The 19,236-nt window shown below is 40.2% G+C and overlaps 1 protein-coding gene across 1 annotated transcript; it reads left to right on the top strand.

Annotated features, from left to right (window-relative positions):
• Nucleotides 1–4,167: 4,167 nt before the first annotated feature.
• Nucleotides 4,168–18,527, top strand: LOC119654920. Its single transcript, XM_038060569.1, has 7 exons — nucleotides 4,168–4,376; nucleotides 4,435–4,804; nucleotides 16,951–17,123; nucleotides 17,184–17,456; nucleotides 17,514–17,645; nucleotides 17,709–17,756; nucleotides 17,814–18,527. The coding sequence occupies exons 1-7, from the start codon at nucleotides 4,371–4,373 to the stop codon at nucleotides 18,009–18,011; spliced, it is 1,200 nt and encodes a 399-aa protein (XP_037916497.1). The 5' UTR covers nucleotides 4,168–4,370; the 3' UTR covers nucleotides 18,012–18,527.
• The last annotated feature ends 709 nt before the right edge of the window (nucleotides 18,528–19,236 follow it).

The raw sequence follows: 19,236 nt of genomic DNA, 5'->3' as shown, positions 1-19,236 counted from the left end.
AGGGGACGAAGTCTAAAGGTGATTGCTGGTGATTTCAATGCTTGGGCACTAGAGTGGGGTAGCAGAGAATCAAATGCTAGGGGGCGCAATTTAATAGAAGCTTTCGCGCAGATGGACATGGTTTTGGCTAACGAAGGTGCTGTAAACACCTTCCAGAAAGGGGGTCAGGCTTGGTTGTAGACCTGACCTTTGTCAGTCCTTCGCTGGCGCGTGGTATGTCTTGGTGCGTCAGCGAACGCTACACCCACAGAGATCACCAGGCAATCTTCTTTGGAACATGTGTCGAGCCTCAGGGCAAAGAGCTATCATGCCTGAAACCGAAAAAGATTTCAGGCTGGTCTGCAAAATCTGTGGTTGAGCAGACCTTCATAGAGGTGTGGTTAGATCAACCTGATAAAGCAGGCGCCTCTACGGAAAGAGCCGTCTATCTGGCTCAATGCATCGCCAAAGCATGTGACGCGTCCATGCCAAGGAGGTGCTCATTCCCCCGTAGAAGACCAAACTACTGGTGGAATGATGAACTGATCGGTCTTCGATCAGCCTGCCACCGAGCCAGAAGAGCGGCTCAGAGGGCGATAGGTAGAGTCAATCAAGGACAGAAAGAGTGCGCCTACAAGGCAGCCCGCAAAACCCTCAAGCTCGCTATCCAGCGAAGCAAGAGAAAATGCTTTAAGGAGCTCTGCTCAGAAGCGGATGTAAACCCGTGGAGGAGAGCTTATGGAATCGTGATGGGACGATTCAGAGGCCGTTTATCTCCGCAGATCACGTGTCCCACCTTCTTGCTGAAAATCATCCAGGGGTTATTCCCCCAGCAAGAGGAGAACACCGACACATTCCAACCACCTCTGAATGTGACGGCAATCCGGCCAGTCACCAGAGACGAGCTGCTGGAGATCTGCGGTAGAATAGGAGACAATAAAGCGCAGCGCCGGGCCTGGACGGAGTACCGAATAAGGCCCTTAAGCTTGCCGTGAAATCCAGGCCGGACATGTTCGCTGAGTTGTTCGAAGCGTGCATGTCCGAGGGAATATTTCCAGCGGCATGGAAGCGACAGAAGTTGGTACCTCCAGGTGAACCATCGTCATACCGACCCATATGTCTTTTGGACACTGTGGGGAAAATGTTAGAGCGGGTAATCTATAATAGATTACTCCCGGTTGTTGAGAGTCAAGGCGGCCTTTCAAATCGGCAGTATGGGTTCCGAAAAGCCAGATCAACCATTGATGCCATCAAATTGCTTACTGGCTTGGACGAAGATGCAATTCACGGAAAGGGTGGTACCAGCAAATATTGCGTGGTAGTAACCCTGGATGTGAAAAATGCATTCAATTCGGCTAATTGGAATTTAATATGGAAATCTTTAGCGAAGGTTGGTATTCCCGCCTATCTCGCTGCTATCGTCGATAGTTATTTAACTGAAAGGAGGCTCTGGTTTTACAAACAAAACCTTAAACAAGTCGGGAAACCGGAAGCTGGACGCTTCAGCTACGAAAGGTTTTATGTATTTCTTAGTACGTAGCACGTAATATATCCATATATTATGTGAGAGTATCCACTTTCGGGTGATATTGACATTCATAGTCTTCAATTTTCAAAGAAGCAACAAATTTGAGGTATTATAATTTTGTTAGTAATAGTGCCCAAACTTGGTAAGATCATGCTCTATGTTATAACCTATATCACTGCAAAATTTCATGGTACTAGGATGAACTTAAGGGGGGTTTCTAACCAATTACAAAAAATTGTAGTAATATACTATTATTAACTTTATTTAAACAGATATCGGCATGGAAGGTATTTCGGAGCCCAGGCACCATATAGTGGCAGCCTCCTGATTTTTTTCAGATTTTTCGGTTTGGTAGTTTCTGAGAATGGCTCCCTTAAAGAAGTGGTCACTTTCAACCCCCCGCGCTCCCCACCCCTCCAACGAATGTCAAAACTAAGATCGGCTTTGAAAAGTACTAATCGAGACCTTTAATTTGATACCCCACATGACTATATTTGATAAAAAAAAATTTTACACCCCCCTTTTGCATGTATGGGGACCCCCCTTAAATTCGTCGTAAAAGGATGTAATTCACTGTATGCGTGAGCGTTCACAGTTCCCACCTTTCAACCAAATTTGGTGTCAATCGCTATAACCGTCTCCGAGAAAAATGCGTGTGACGGACAGACAGACAGACAGACAGACGGACAGACACCTTGGCCTATAACCATTGATGCCATCAAATTGCTTACTGGCTTGGCCGAAGATGCAATCCACGGAAAGGGTAGTACCAGCAAATATTGCGTGGTAGTAACCCTGGACGTGAAAAATGCATTCGATTCGGCCAATTGGAATCTAATCCGGAAATCCCTAGCGAAGGTTGGTATTCCCGCCTACCTCGCCGCAATTGTCGATAGTTATTTAACTGAAAGGAGGCTCTGGTACGACACTGATGACGGACCGCAGGAGTACGTCGTTTCCGCGGGTGTCCCGCAGGGCTCCGTATTGGGCCCACTACTGTGGAACATCATGTACAACGATGTACTTAATCTTCCCCTTCCGGAGGAAGCCACAGTGGTGGGTTACGCTGATGACATTGCACTGGTTGTTGTCGCAAAGCATCTCGAAGATGCTGAGTTATACTCAAGCGAGGCAATCAGTGCTGTCAAATGCTGGTTGGAGAGCTCTGGTCTGACGCTTGCGGAGGAAAAAACCGAGGCGGTCCTCATCACTAAGCGGCGGAAGAGAAATTACGCCTGTGTTAGAGTCGGGAATCATATCATCACTTCCAAGCCGGCCATCAAATACTTGGGGGTGGTGATAGATAGGAAGCTCAGCTATAAGCAACACGTACAGTATGTTTGTGATAAATCATCCACTGCCAGTATGGCCCTGGCCAGGATGATGCCGAACGTGGGAGGACCACGGCATACCTCTAGGTTGCTTATAGCCAGGGTGGTGACCTCAATCATGCTCTATGCGACCCCAGTTTGGAGCGAGGCGTTGCGGATGTCAGTTAACACTAGCAAACTGAATGCAGTCTACAGGAGGGCAGCTCTGAGGGTATGCTCTGCCTTCAGGACTGTCTCAGATGATGCAGCATTCGTCATCTCTGGAATGATGCCCATTGACATCTTGGCAGATGAGATGGCGAATATATACCATGCGAAGCCAATCTCTCCCTTATTGCAGACGAAGAAGGCTGAGAGGGAGAGATCCATAAATAGATGACAAGGGCGGTGGGAACGCTCGGGAAAGGGTCGGTGGACTCACAGGCTCATTCCTGCCATCAAGGAGTGATTGGTGGGACGACACGGTGAGATTAATTATAATCTCACCCAGTTTCTCACGGAACATGGAGGATATCTCCAATACCTTCACAGGTTTAAATTGGAGACCTCACCCGACTGTCCAAATTGCGATGGAGTCCCAGAGGACCCAGAGCATGTATTCTTCCACTGTCGGAGATTTGTGGAAGAAAGGAGGAATCTAGAGGAGACTCTAGGAGAGGTGCTGGTACCAGAAAATCTGGTGCCGAAAATGCTAGCACATCAAGAGAATTGGGATGCGGTCAACTCCATGATCGCATCTATTCAAGATAAATTGCGAAAGACAGAGGAAAGGAGAAAAGCGCGGTCACGTGCGCCGCGCATAGTAGAAATGGGATTAAACTAGAGTGAGCTGACTCCGCTCCGTGATGTAATACCTTATGGTGGTTCCGCGGGGCAGGGAGGGAGTCGGGGGTGGTTTTAGTGGGTAAAAATCCCACACGCTGGTGTGTCCAGACCAGCGTCTTTTGAAGATCTCCACCTCCTCAAAAAAAAAAAAGACAGACAGACAGACGGACAGACAGACATTGAACCGATTTTAATAAGGTTTTGTTTTACAAACAAAACCTTAAAAAAGGGAGATAGAAATTTTTATTTTGCTACTTTTGTTAAAAAATTGCTGTTTGCCTGCTCTCTTTCAGATTGACCAACATTTTGATGATTTTGATAATCACTTTGTGGAATGAACTTCGAAGCTAGTACATAAATGTAAGCGTAGCTATCGGGTTTCAAATTCCAAATTTCCCCTTCTCGCACTTCCAATGTATTACCTCCTCTTTTGTATCCACCCACCTAACAGCAGTTCATGTTATCTGCAACCAACCGTTCTATATTTGCGCGCCTGTTTATTGCGATCGAGTTCAGTATTTTGTGAGTCTTGTGTGTCGACGGTAACTTAATGTGTTTTTTGCCAGTGAGTGAGTGTTTTCTCAGTTTAAGGAAGTTCAGTGCAATTTTATAAAGTGTTTTGCTAAACATAAAAGGAGAAAGTGATTTGCCGATTATCACAGTTGATTCAAAATTTGATCCAATACAACGAGGAAAACAGAAGAAATATGAGTGTAAGTTGAGATAATCATGTTGTTAACAACCTTCCGAAGCAAGTTTATTATTTTCTAGGAAATAATTAGTCATTCAGAACTAGCAGAAATTCCAACGGAAGCTCTACATTACGTACAATATCGCCATAAAGGATCATCCGAGAAAAAGTACCTCTTAAAATGTTCTTCAGTTGTGGGATTTGATGTGAAATGCGCACTGTGTAAAATAGGATTGAAAATGGAAGATGTTCTCGACCATTTCCAAAAGTCAAAACACATGAAAAAACTACTAGACGTTGCAGAATTTTACCTCCCAGTTACTGTTGTAGAACCAGATTCACAGTCACTAAGTTCTCTAAATGCAAATGAGGAAGAGGTACTAGCGCCGTTAATTCCCTCGGAAACAGTTAGTTCCAGTACAGTTAATCAGCAGGAGCAAGAAGCACATGGTGAGTACTTATTGTTTCCACAGTTTCCTTCCAATAAAATTATGAAAAACTTACATGAAAAATAAAACAAAATTTAGAGACTTTCCTCTTTCATTCTAACATTCTACAGAAGATTTTTAAAGATATTCACACCTAAGTTTTATTCATTTTATAAGAAATAATATTATTAAATTATGGTTTATTAAACGAACCTTCTTCAATTTATAGTGCATTACATGTGATCCTATGCAATCTACTTCAATTACTTTCTAATCGATTCATTTAGTATCTTCGTTTCGTTTTGGCATATTTTTGTATTCGCGAAAGAGCAAGCGAAAATTTCATATTTCACACATGCACAGTGTGGAAATCCGAGCCTGAGAAATTAGTGGGGCCTATTCATTATTCCTTTAGCTTTGCTATTTATCAAAGTGTAGAATGTAGAATCCTCAACCATACTACTGAAATTCTAACTTTCAAATCCTATGTTGGAATATTGTGAATTTTGTAGGGAAGCATTATTTTTATAGTACGAATTTTGCTGTTCTCTAAATAATAACAAGTTGGAATACCGGAAGCTCGCGCTTCAGGTATAAAGGTTTTGTGTTCTATGTAAGAAACTTCAACGCACATTTTACTACCCGTATATAGCTATTATACAAATCCAACCAATTCCTTTATATTTTTCCAAACTACAAGCAACACGTACATATTACAGACATAGATATTATCTTCACCCTAAACAAACAAACTGCCTATTTCCGAACACTCTACATATATATGCACGTAGATAAATTGATCGCGTCCATATTTCCGATGTACTTCGTGCACAAAATATATATATATATCTATCTGAATTAGAAACTCCTCGCAAACTTCATAAGAACTCATTTCGTTATGGTATTGATGATTAGAAATGTAATGATGACGTCATACAGGTTGTAAAATGCTCGAAATTCACAAAAAATGGCCCATAACTTTGTTAATAATAGTTGGATTTTCTTCAAACTTGACCAACTTGTGCAGTATGCTCTTCGTTACATCTATGCCAAATTTTATACTTCTATGATAAACATAAGGAGAGTTGCCGGGTAAATTTCTAAAATGTGGAAATATACTATTATTAACTTTATTTGTGCAGATATAAGAACCAGCTGTATTTTGAGGCCTAGATTTAGTAGAGATGCACTACTGTGATTTTTTTCAGATTTTTCGATTGGGTAGGTTCTGAGAACGAGACCTGTTACACTTTTTGGGGGTCATATTTTGAGCCCTCACTCCCCTACGTTTTACCCAATATCAAATATGGAACCAGATTCGAAAAGTACTAATTGAGCCCTTTAATTTGATACCCCACATGGAGACATTTTATAAAAAAAAATTTGCACCCTCCATTCACATGTATGGAGTCCTTAAATTTAACACAAAATGGCGCCACTTGCTGCATGTAAAGGGAACAACAGATCACATACTCTAACCAATTTTTGTGACAATCGATCCAGCCGTTTCCGAATAAATCGGCTATAGCAGACAGACAGACAGACATCGACTCGATTCTAATAAGGTTTTGTTTCACACAAAACCTTAAAAATGGGTCATTGTAGCGTAGAATGGCACCTCACCGGCTTAAGCAATAAACTTTTCTTCATGACAGTTGCCGCCAAAGGGATTCGGTTTGCATGGCAATTCTTATTCAGCTTTCAATTATACTATCACGTTTTAAAAGCCTTTCTTTTAAAATCTTATTTTTGTTTATATTGGAGCTTTTCATCGCTTTATATAGCACCCGACAGAAGATAAACATCAATAAAATCAAGGTTCGCAGTCTGACTGATCAACGGGGTCTTCCTATCTGTATTAACGGGCAGAACATCGAGGACATCGATCAATTTGTCTATCTGTGCTAAATGCGCTTTCGCTGTTCTATTTTAAATTTGAAAATGCAGACACCTAACAACAACAAATTTAGGCTGTTCCGCGCCAATGCTCTCTCGGTGCTGTTATCTGGAAACAGTATATGGAAAGTGGCCAGTTACTCAAAAACTCCTTTAAACAAATCGGGAAACCGGAAGCTGGACGCTTCAGGTATGAAAGGTTTTATGTTTTTCTTGTATAAAAACATTTGAGTGGACATTTGTCCGATTAGAATATGGCACGTAATATATAATGCATATATTCTATGAAAATATCCACTTTCGCGTGATATTGACGTTCAAAGTCTTGGATTTGCAAAGAAGCGACAAATTTTACCTATTATAACTTTGTTAGTAATAATAGTAGGATTGTGCTCTATTTTACAGCGTACGTGACGGCAAATGATGGATGAACTTAAAGGGTCCGATTACTAAAAATTATACCACCATAATATTATTAACTCTGTTTGAACAGATATTGGTTTGAAGGGTATTTCGGAGCCAGGCACCATATAGTGGCAGCCTCCTGATTTTTCGGTTGGATAATTTCTGGGAATGGGTTCGTTAAAGAAAGGATTAATTTCGGCCCCCCGCGCTCCCCACCTTTCTAACAGATGTCAAAGCTAAGATCGACATCGGAAAGTACTAATCGAGGCTTTTCATTTGATATCCCACATGGCTGCATTTGGTGAAAAAAATGCATATATGGAAACCCTCCCACTCCTTAACTTTGACATAGAATGATAATGATAATTCACTGTATACGTGAGTGTTCACAGTTCCCACCTTTCCACCAAATTTGGTGTCAATCGCTACTATCGTCTCCGAAAAAAATGCGTGTCACGGACAGAGGAACAGACAGACAGACAATAAACCGATTTTAATAAGGTTTTGTTTTACACAAAACCTTAAAAAGGACATTGTTATCTATAATAGGTAATGGATTCCACTATTCCGGAATGGTCGACTAGTAGGCCGCCTTAAAAACACATGGCGCAGAACTGTAGAGGAGAAGGTTAGGCGTTTTGGGGAGACCTGGAGAAAGCTGAAGCATCGTACAGTTAACAATGGTACTTGGGTGTGATGAGCGCGTTATGAGCCATTTAGGGGATATTGGCGATCATAATAATAAATATCGGAAATTCTAGCGCTTTGTAACTATAGAACCATTTCAAAAAAATCCAATTTATTTTAAGGGCGATAAATAAGTTCATTAATACAGATTCTCACGCATTCGACGAGGTTCTGCATATTGATTGTTCGGTAGTATTCCACACTGAAAGTACTTGTCGTCTTAGGACCATTGACGTTATTATACTCCTAGTTATTGTAAATACGGTAAACAATGATTGCTTAAAGGTTCTCCATAGGTTTCTGATGGGCGATCAAGCGGGATATTACAGAACATCGTTCTGTTGACCAGCAAATCAGTGACTAATTTTATATATTCTGTGAACCTGAACATTGCCTTCCTGTTATGTAAAATAAGTTCGAGGGAGATGGTGCATGTAAAGCTTCAGATAATTTTCCAGGGCTACAAGATATTCAGCAATGGCTATATGAGATTTTAATATGAGATAACATATGGGTGAAAGTAAAACTATAGTGAAAAGTAAAACTATTGAAAAAAAGTTTCAGATTTTACTATAGATTTATTGTGGTTTTTGAAAAATGCAGATACGTTTTTCGGACACAACATGTGTCCTTCTTCAGTGGCGGTTTTGTACTTGTACAGCATTTTTCAAAAACCACAACAAATCTATTGTAAAACCTGATACTATACTTAAAACGAACTAAAGAAAACAAAAGAACTACTTTTAGGAAACCAATTTGGTTGAAACTATCCAAAAAATTGTAAACACAAAACCTTATAAAATCGGTTTACTGTCTGTCTGTCCGTCTGTCTGTCTGTCCGTCACACGTATTTTTCTCGGAGACGGTTATAGCGATTGACACCAAATTTGGTAGAAAGGTGGGAACTGTGAACGCTCACACATACAGTGAATTACATCCTTTTACGTTGAATTTAAAGGGGGGTCCCCATACATGCAAAAGAGGGGTGTAAAATTTTTTTTCATCAAATATAGTCATGTGGGGTATCAAATTAAAGGTCTCGATTAGTACTTTTCAAAGCCGATCTTAGTTTCGACATTCGTTGGAAAGGTGGGGAGCGCGGGGGGTTGAAAGTGATCACTTCTTTAAGGAGCCATTCTCAGAAACTACGAAACCGAAAAATCTGAAAAAAATCAGGAGGCTGCCACTATATGGTGCCTGGGCTCCGAAATACCTTCCATGCCGATATCTGTTTAAATAAAGTTAATAATAGTATATTACTACAATTTTTTGTAATTGCCCATGTACCATGCAATTTTGCAGTGATATAGGCTAAAATATAGAGCATGATCTTACCAAGTTTGGTGGAAATCGCACTATTACTAACAAAGTTATAATACCTCAAATTTGTTGCTTCTTTGAAAATTGAAGACTATGAATGTCAATATCACCCGAAAGTGGATACTCTCACATAATGTATGGATATATTACGTGCTACGTACCAGGAAATACACAAAACCTTTCGTACCTGAAGCGTCCAGCTTCCGGTTTCCCGACTTGTTATTTTTTGTAACGACCAGGATGAATTTATCGCCCTTATTTGAATTTTTACTATTTATTTAGAAAGCTAACAACTTATAAACTGATCTATAATTTCGAATGAAAATGAAAAAGTCCTTAAGTGTGCATGTGATAAACTGCATACATATTTTTCAAAGTAATGCAAGAAAACCTGGCGGCTACATATCTTTTCTTCAATAAAGCTTTCTTTTTTGAAGATCGCATGGCCGATCCAATTGCACTTACAATTTTTACTTTATGAATAGATATTTTTTTTCGATAATAAATTCATATGTATATATAGCTATAGAAGTAGTGGTTAGTGTTTGGAAAAACGGTGCAATGATAAAAACCGTTCAAAATTTTCAAGAAAAATCGTCTGAAAATTATTTATAAAATAAAACAACAACGTAATTTACTGCAAAATACGATGTTGTTTCATGTAGAATGGAAATGGAAATATTTATTTAGATATTTTTCCCACTTCAATCCCTTATATCATTGTCGTCATTGTCAATCTCTTAGAGCTTTTTTTAGGAAACGAAAACAATAGAGCGATTTTTTGAAGTTTCTGCAGTGGTCTAACCACTTAACTAAGCACTTCGAATACTTGCTCCCCAAACACTAACAACCATTTTGGAAAATAATTTTACCAGCATGTTCTCAACTTGTTAAGCAATCAGTTTATGCAAAAGCAATGCAAAAAAATCGATTTTGTCAACCCCTCACATGGACCCCCTGAAGGGGGGTCATCCCGTGTGTCGGATTCGCGGAATCGAATTTTTTTTTTGGCATCAATTGTATCTAAGTATAGTGTAGAATATATGGGCAAAGTGATTTTTTGATATTCGGAGTCGTTCGGAAATTATAGTGTTAAACACGTGATAAGTCACATGTCAGATTTATGTCGATCGCCGTAATGAAGCTCATATTTATCGATCCGAATGACCTTCGAATGACTTCGCTAAAAGGACAAGAATTGAAGCCAAGAATGTACACGTGTTTCTTGAAGAAACCTAAGGTTTATGGATTAGGTATAGCAGATTAATGGTCAGTTAGGGTTTTAGGGCTAAAAATCGCATTCTACTTTTTAAATGCGTTTTTCTCCAAACTGCATTTTGAAAATCGGCTGCCACCACAGCCCAAAATCTGTCCAACGTAATTTTTTGAAATTTTGAGGGCTTATTCGGAACATATTTCTACGGTCCGCAAACTAGGATAATTGCGATTTGTGCAGTAGTTTTTTTTTTATTCATTGAAGAAACCGTGAAAAACCACCGAAATTCGCAAAGAAAAGTTTAACACGGCACCAACAATTTAGCTTTTAATATTTTCTAATAATCCTAGTTTGCAGACTGTAGTTAAGTCTGTATGTTAAAATACCGTTTACTTTTTTCTTTAAGATGATCACAGCGCCCTCTAGCGTGGCAGCAGGGAAACACCTGTTTTGGAGATGGGTGCATAAGTTGCCCTGTATTTCAATAATCAATTATGCTATCGGGGTGGAATTACTATGCACGCTCAAGATATTAACAAATCTATGGTGAATAATTCATATTTTTATCTTCATCCAGTTCTTCACAAAAAAATTTCCAAAAAAAGCCAAAAAAAACGACCTCCACATGGGATGACTCCCTAACGCTAATTTATATATTCGATGACTTAAGATAAAATTATATTCAAAAACAGTTGTGATCGGTTGAGATAAGAATGTCATGGGACGTTATTATTCATCAATTATTCGGTCGCTTGACCATTTAATTCAATCAACATAAATGCATTTTGTTTGAGGATTGAAGGATCCTAAATCCGCATCCACTTGATGTCCGACCGGACCAAATGGGAAGCAACTACTTTTTCAGTATCTTGCTTTCCCTGGTCGGTATACGATGAATGACATTGTTCTATCTTGTGTTTAAGGAGGTCCCCATTCAGACAAAAAGAGATGTAAATATTTGTTCACGAAATAAAGTCATCATGTGGGGTATTAAATGAAAGGTCTCGATTAGTACTTTCCAAACCAGGTCTTAGTTTTGATACCAGTTGTAGGGGGCTAAAGTGACGAGGTTTGAACGAGGCACTTAAATTGATGAACTATTAAAAAAGTCCGAATGATGATGCTATTAAGGTGCAGTAAAGTTTACTATATGTAGTGTTGTTTTGGTCATTTTTCTGCTACACTTATTTTACAATACTTTCAAGCTTGTTTCTCACAAATCATTATTCATCCGACCAAAGTATCTTAGTACATAAATGCTAATCAAAACAATATATGATGCAGAAAAGACAATAAGAACAATATTTTGAAGCAACAGCTTCAGCATTATGTCCTTGAGCACACGCAACAAACTGATAGTGTTGAGTGCCAACCTAATGTCGAGAACAGGGTTGCTGGGGAGTCTCAGGTTCTCGACGTATACCAACTCCGCGGGACTCGCAACAAATTCTTGGCGATTGGCTGTCCAGAGGCCTAGTAGAACGAGTGGTAGGACTCACGACCAAGAAGAGTTATTTTGGACCGTTATAGCAGCCTTCACCGACCTGTGCCACCTTTTAAGCATCCATTGGACTCCGGGTGGTACGCAGTTGTCCGTTAGCGTTTAAAGCCGAGGATTTTGCCCAACTTTAAGAAAAGAAAGAACCCAAACTGCATTAAATAATTATAATTGCCGGCATATCAAAGCGTTGAATCCATTCTCGACAGAGGGCCTCAGCACAAGATTGTCTAGTACTATCTTTTAGAGGTATCGCCTCAGGCCACCGCATGAACCCGCCGATGATTGTGAGACAATACCTGAAACCTTGCAAGTATCGCAAAGGGTCAATTAAATCAAAGTAGATAGTGTGGAAACACTTGGTGGACCGAGGGAATACGTCTACCTCTTTCCTCACATGCTTTGTAGTTCTGCACTTCCGGCACGCGATGCACTGTCTGGCTCAAGAATTAATGTCTTTGTTCATGGACGACCAGAAATACTTCGTAGTGACTGATCGATTCGTTGTCCGAATGCCTGGGTGTGCCACATCGTGAACGGAACTGGATGCTGAGCCGAAGATAGGAAACTCCGCAAATGTTGATCCTCAAGCTCTGAAAAATTGCGTCGTCCTTCTGCGCTTCCACGATTGCCGGAAAATCGTTGATGGCGGTTATCTTGATCTCTGCAACATGTGACAAAACGCCAGCAAATAAGTTCTTTTTTCTAGACACGTATTGAATATCGGAAGTGCACCGGCTGATAAAGTTCAAGTACCGAAGTTGGCTCTGTCAGGAGCCAGGTAGTCTTCGGTCTTCAGCCCAGTGTTAAGGATCGACTGATGATGGGCGGCCTTTGGTAAGAAACGACGGTAGAAGTTTAACATATCCAAGAACCTTCCCAGATACTTAATCGTTTTCAAAAGCGAGAAACTCGAAATCGCTTGAAATTTGATTGGGTCCGGTTGTGTACCTTCAGAGGTAATCACCTGCGATTATAGGAATTTGCATTTCTCAACGTTAAATACTAGACCGGTCTCAAGGAGATGTGCTCTAACTGCTCAGACTTAGAGGAAGACGCTACCAGAACACCATCGAAATATACGAAGCAGAAGTGTAGATTTCGCAGCACAGAGTGGATGAATCTCTGAAAGGTTAGTGCCGCGTTGCACTGTCCAAAACTCATCCTAGTAAACTCGAAGAGTCCGGAAGTAGTGCATATCACCGTTGTCGGAATGTCTTTGGGACCTACAGGGATAGTATGCCTTGACCAAGTCCAATGGCGAGAAAATACGGAGAATGCGCAAAATTGTGGATGAGTGCAATTTGGCATCGGTCTGGAATCGTCTGAGAAGAAGACGAAGACGAGAAGTCTCCATTCGCCATTGGGTTTAGGAACCAAATGAAGTGGCGAAAACCAACAACGTTTCGAAAGTCTGCAAATACCCTACTTAAGAAGTTTTCGAACTCGTTCCGCGCAACTGCGAGCTTTTATGGTGGTAAAGGACGCACTTTAGAAAAGTTCGGGGAGCCAGTATTGTTAATGTCGTGCTAAACATCATGCTTAACGGACTCAGAGAGACTACAGTGGGTAATGATATTACGGCATTTTTGAAGATGTGCACGGATACGTGGGTCATCAACGTCTTCAAAAATGATTGAAAAAGGTGAGCAGGATGAGATTCTTTCTGATGACCTAAGAGAAGTTGTGCAATTCATAGTGACAAAGGACATCCACGCCTAAAATGGGAATGCTGATGTCGGCGATAATGAAGGAACGAGCGGAGAAAAGAGCAGAAAGAAAAAGCGGAAAAGAAAACGATCCTGCGAAATCTCTTGCGGCATACTTTTTCTGTTAAGTTTTTTTTTATGTTTGTTTTTTCTCTCAAGATAACAAATTTAAATGTATTTAAACAACAACACCAATAAAAAACTAACTGGTTATTTCCCTTAACGTTTTTTTCATCATCATCAATGGCGAAACGACCGGTATCCGGTCTAGGCCTGCCTTAATAAGGAACTCCAGACATCCCGGTTTTTTGCCGAGGTCCACCAATTCGATATCCCTAAAAGCTGTCTGGCGTCTTGACCTACGCCATTGTTCCATCTCAGGCAGGGTCTGCCTCGTCTTCTCTTTCTACCATAGATATTGCCCTTATAGACTTTCCCGGCTGGATCATCCTCACCCATACGGATAAAGTGATCCGCCCACCGTACTCTATTGAGCTGGATTTTATCCACACCTGACGGTCATGGTATCGCTCATAGATTTCATCGTTGTGTAGGCTGCGTTATCGTCCATCCTCATGTAGGGGGCCAAAAATTCTTCGGATGATTCTTCTTTTGAACGCCGGCAAGAGTTCGCAATTCTTCTTGCTAAGAACCCAATTCTCCGAGGAATTCAATCGACTTTCACTAGGCTTGTAGCTGTTGTGCTGTTGTAGCAGTCTCCTGGCTAAGGGGTTATGATAGGAAGCTAACCTTGCTTTGTACTACTACCTGAAATGAGATCTTCTCTCCCAATGTCGAGTCCCTTAGTATCCTGGACTGGGCTCTTTGTAGCAGCTCGATGTTAGATGTGCACACTGAACTACACAGTTGAATTCCGTATCCATATTAGCTTTATTACGGCTTTGGGGAGCGGGCGTTTGTAGGCGAGTCCCAGAATAGAGTTTTTGTTTAGAAGCTTCATGTGCATTTCCTTCCACTTAACATGCTTTCTCCGCGTTAGTCGTCTATCCAGGTGCAAACGGAGATACTTTGCATCATTCTGTTGAGGGATCATTGCACCATTAATTGGGACCTTAGGGCAATTACGCAGTTCAGGGTGAAAGTGACGTAACAGCACTTCGTTTCGCTTACGTGAATTTTCCATTTTGTAATAATAACAAAAGTTGGCGCAACAATCCATTTTGGATCAGGGCCTTAAAATGTGTTAGAGTACTTCATTCAAAACCATAACGGTACACTACAGTAGGCAATATGGTCAGCATTGCGCTCGCCCGAGATTATTACCCTGATTTGACTCAGGTACTCATTCACACCTGAGTCGGCTGGTATCCGACGTCAAATCACGATATAAATCCCACTGCCACCAGTGAGATTTGAACCGCGGATTAAGTAATCCGCCCACCGTAACCTATTGAGCCAGATTTTATCCACAACCGGACGATCATGGTATCGCTCATAGATTTCGTCATTGTGTAGGCTACGGAATCGTCCATCTTCATGTAAGAGGCCGAAAATTCTTCGGAGGATTCTTCTCTCAAACGCGGCCAAGAGTTCGCAATTTTTCTTGCTAAGAACCCAAGTTTCCGAGGAATACATGAGGTACTAGTCCTCATAGTCTTGTACAGTAAGAGATTTGACCCTATGGTGAGACGTTTCGAGCGGAACAGTTTTTGTAAGCTGAAATAGGCTCTGTTGGCTGATAACAAGCCTGCGTGGATTTCACCATCGTAGCTGTTATCGGTTTTCGATCCTAGATAGGGGAAACTGTCAACGGTCTCAAAGTTGTATTCTCCTATCTTTATTCTTCCCGTTTGACCACCATATATTTTGTCTTGCCTTCATTGATGTGCAGCTCAAGATCCCGTCCCAATGGCCGCCTGCTCGATCTGGATGAAGGCAGTTTGTACATCTCGGGTGGTTCTTCCCATCATGTCGATATCGTCAGCATAGGCCAGTAGTTGGGTGGACTTAAAGAGGATCGTAACTCCTGTATTTACATCAGCATCAGGGATCACTTTCTCGAGGGCCAGGTTAAAGGGGACGCATGGTAGGGCATCCTCTTGTCATAGACATCATGATGTCGAATGGTCTTGAGAGTGATCCTGCTGCTTTTATCTGGCCTCGCACATTGGTCAGGGTCAGCCTAGTCAGTCTTATCAATTTCGTCGGAATACCGAATTCTCTCATGGCCGTGTACAGTGTTACCATGGCTATGCTATCATAGCCGGCTTTAAAGTCGATGAATAGATGGTGCAACTGTTGAAATGGCAATATAATCTGAAAATGTTGAAGTTATCGGATTAGGATCAGTTGATACATCCGATGTATAAATGAGATGGAGTATCGGTCCAAGGACACTGTCTTGAGGGACTCCAGCTTAGGTTTATACTCGCAAGACGTGAAGTGTTTGCAATTCACTCTGCGCTCCAAAAGAAAGGATTGGAAAGAGTGTACTGCAAGCAATTGCCTTATCTTAGAAATCAATCTTTCGTGCTACACTTTGTCAAAGGCATGCGCCACATCCGAAAAGACCGCTGAGCAATACTTTCTATTCTCCAGTGCATTCCTTATCTCAGAGACGATCCTGTGAACTTGTTCGATTACACCATGCTTCTCTCGAAAGCCAAACTTGTGCTGAGGAATTATTTGACTCCATCTCCGCCAAGTGGGTGAGGAATAACTTTTACAGGTGTTTTGCATATGTTGTCCCTTTTTCGGCGTCATGTCTTACCCAGCTGCCTTCTGTGCTGATCCTAGAGGTGATTCGCATTGATCATAGGAAAAAATCAGTTGATGCAGTAGGCGATACACCTCGTAAGTAACTTTGTAACTCCTGTTCCCGTTGATCCTTTAGGGCTTCATGGAGCGACCGACTTGTTCTGGCCAATTGTTTTTTTTAGGTCTGGAAATCTGTAAGCCTGACATTGTCTTCGCAACGTCCGCTTTATTTGGACTACATGTAGTATGCTATGTGGTGTACTATCCCTGAATTTTACATACAAACAAGTTGGGAAACCGGAAGATGGACGCTCCAGGTATGAAAGGTTTTGTGTATTTCTTATATAAAGATCATTTGAGGGTGCATTTGCTTCATTAGTACGTAGCACGTAATATATGCATATATTATGTGAGAGTATCCACCCCAATTTTATTTCATTTTATATTATGCAATATAAATGAATGTGATAATAACGGAAATGTCACACATTCTCTGAAATGTATATACCTTTTCTTCAACTTACAACTTAAGAGATGACGATTATCATTATCGGCTTTTCTCTTCCGTCTCGTCAACGAATAAATAAACCTAAAAGTCTTATTTCTAATTTAAACTCTTTTTGTTGCAGTTTGTTAGTAAATATATAATATAGAAAAGAACTATTCATATATGAATATATGTATCTTATTTAAAAACGAATTTCAATTATTTACTATAGAAACCGTTGCCACTTCAACTACCACCTCCAAGGATGTTTCTACATCATCGGTGGCATTATGTAAAACTACAACAGAAACCCTGTTGGAGAAGACGAGAAAGATTTCTTCCCAACAACTAACAGACATCAACATTCAAGTGAATTCCGAAGTTTTCTCGGGCGAACAACTTGATGTAAGAAACGAATCTTGAAAATAACGGTATTTTTATTTTCAATGCCTCGTGTATTTTCAGCTATTAAAGCCGATATTCTCTGAGCTATGCAAGTACAACCTTAGTCAAGTTGAACACTATGACAATGGCAACGACTGGAAAATTTTGTTGGTGCAAGTCCCAGGAAATTTTGCTTGGTGCTTACATAAAACAGGGAAGATAGCTACTTGCCTTACAGACAGCACTTTGACAGTTTCTGCAAAAGATAGAAATCAATGTTCATTGTTAGTGTCAGTACATCGACGGATCACTGAGGAACCAAGAATATTACCACTGAACGCAAGCTCACGCTTTGTATAAACAGAATTAGTCAATGTCATATTCTTGTAAACTATATAAACTGTTTTCTAGCAACTAATATGGCGTGATTTAGATGTCCAAGAAGAACAAGGAAACAGAAACGAGGGCAATTCTCAACTGGAAGTTCTCGAAAACATGAATGCCGGTATCGAAGACGAATTAACAAAAAAGGACGAAGTGACTGTTAGTACTGAACCTAATGAAAGTGGTTTGAAAATGTACAATGAAATGTTAATATCATTCTAGGTGGTCGACGAGAAATATGAACCGAAAGCAGTAATACCAACTTCAGAAGTATGCAAATATATAATTTGTTAAAATATGTGGATTCTATTTTTATTTATTTTCAAGGTGATTAAGTGTTCACCAAAACATAACAATGAAGACTCTGAAAAAACAAAAGATTCATCGGACGAAGAAAACCAGACGGAACAAAATAACGGAAATCACTTATCTAATATAATCGATAATCTGACAGTAGACGTGAGCATTATATTTTTATTGTGTTTTTTGTGTTTATTTGCTAGTGTTTATTGGTTCTCATGGTAAAGCACAAAAAAGTGGACATAAAAACCCTATCTACTGCTCCATTTTTTAATGAATCATCCACTCCTAATATTTACTTTACCAGCTTTATTACTTCCTTAACTCCATTCCTGATTTTTAGTAACATGATAGTTGTACCTTTTCACATCTATAGTATAATTTCTTTGCTGGGAGTCATGTACAACTCTCACGTCACTAAATTTCGATCCAACTTTGATAACTTTAAATTTAAGCTGATCTGAAATTTGTACATATGCGAGTTTTATTTTAAATTAGATGGTTCAAATAACAAGCTAAAAGGTGTCAATTTTAGCAGATCTTTAGTCTTTGCCATTTTCTCCGAGTCTTTTTGATAATTTAAGTTACAAATTTAAAATATCGATATTCAATGATTCTGTGTCGGTCTTTAGTGGATACTTGGTTATTGTATTCAACCTAAATATTTTCTTGACATGCATATTTCAGTAATATAAATTCTTAGTAAATAAAAACAGCATATCCTTTCCATATCTTTGCAAAGGCAGCATTTTCCTTTCGAAAATGGAGATTAGCATAGCTTAAAACGATCGTTACGGAAATCTGGCGTCGATATCGATTTCAGGATTCCTCATCATACTTTTAGGATTCAGAGAGGTTACTCATATTTAATAGTAACATTAAGTGCCAAATGTGAAGGGGTGGGTTTTTACCTCCTTCTCTTATTCCAGACATTACACCAGATCAGAATAGTGGGGGGAAATGTCTAAAAGTATATTATTAGAGGGTCTTCTTTTAAAAAATCATCCCCCTATATGAAATTTAACCAGACTATCGAATATTTAATTTAAGTTCGCTCCGCCTTGAAATGGCCACAAATGTCTACCAAAAAGTGTTTTATTGTTCTAACAAGCACTAACTAACCATTGATTTGATGACCAGGTCTCGCGCCAAGGTCCGCCAGCTCATCACTCCCACTGAATTCTTGGCGTCCTGATACCTGGTCTATGCATAAGCTTTTACCGGTTTGACTAAAAGATGCCGTCCACGAAAAGTACGCTACCTATTGATTTGACATATACGTTATTTCGTTCATCTGGCAGCAAACTACAAACAAACACAAGTTGAACTCGGTGCTGAAAGTCGTCGTTTGCTGGTAGAAACCTATGGTGAACTTGCTCCTTGGATACAAACATCTGAGTCAAGGTGTCGAAAATTCAAAAGTGGTAAATTCAATGGAAAGATGAGGCCC

This window comes from Hermetia illucens, chromosome 4 (assembly GCF_905115235.1).
Source record: "Hermetia illucens chromosome 4, iHerIll2.2.curated.20191125, whole genome shotgun sequence".
In the NCBI taxonomy this organism is placed as follows: domain Eukaryota; kingdom Metazoa; phylum Arthropoda; class Insecta; order Diptera; family Stratiomyidae; genus Hermetia; species Hermetia illucens.
The sequence above is the reverse complement of the archived record's forward strand: the minus strand, read 5'-3'. Positions and strand labels throughout refer to the sequence as shown.

Coding starts and splice junctions, on each gene's coding strand:
- LOC119654920 (XM_038060569.1), top strand. Junction 4,805..16,950: donor GCAGGAGCAAGAAGCACATG/GTGAGTACTTAT, acceptor TATTTACTATAG/AAACCGTTGCCACTTCAACT. Junction 17,757..17,813: donor CAGTAATACCAACTTCAGAA/GTATGCAAATAT, acceptor TTTATTTTCAAG/GTGATTAAGTGTTCACCAAA.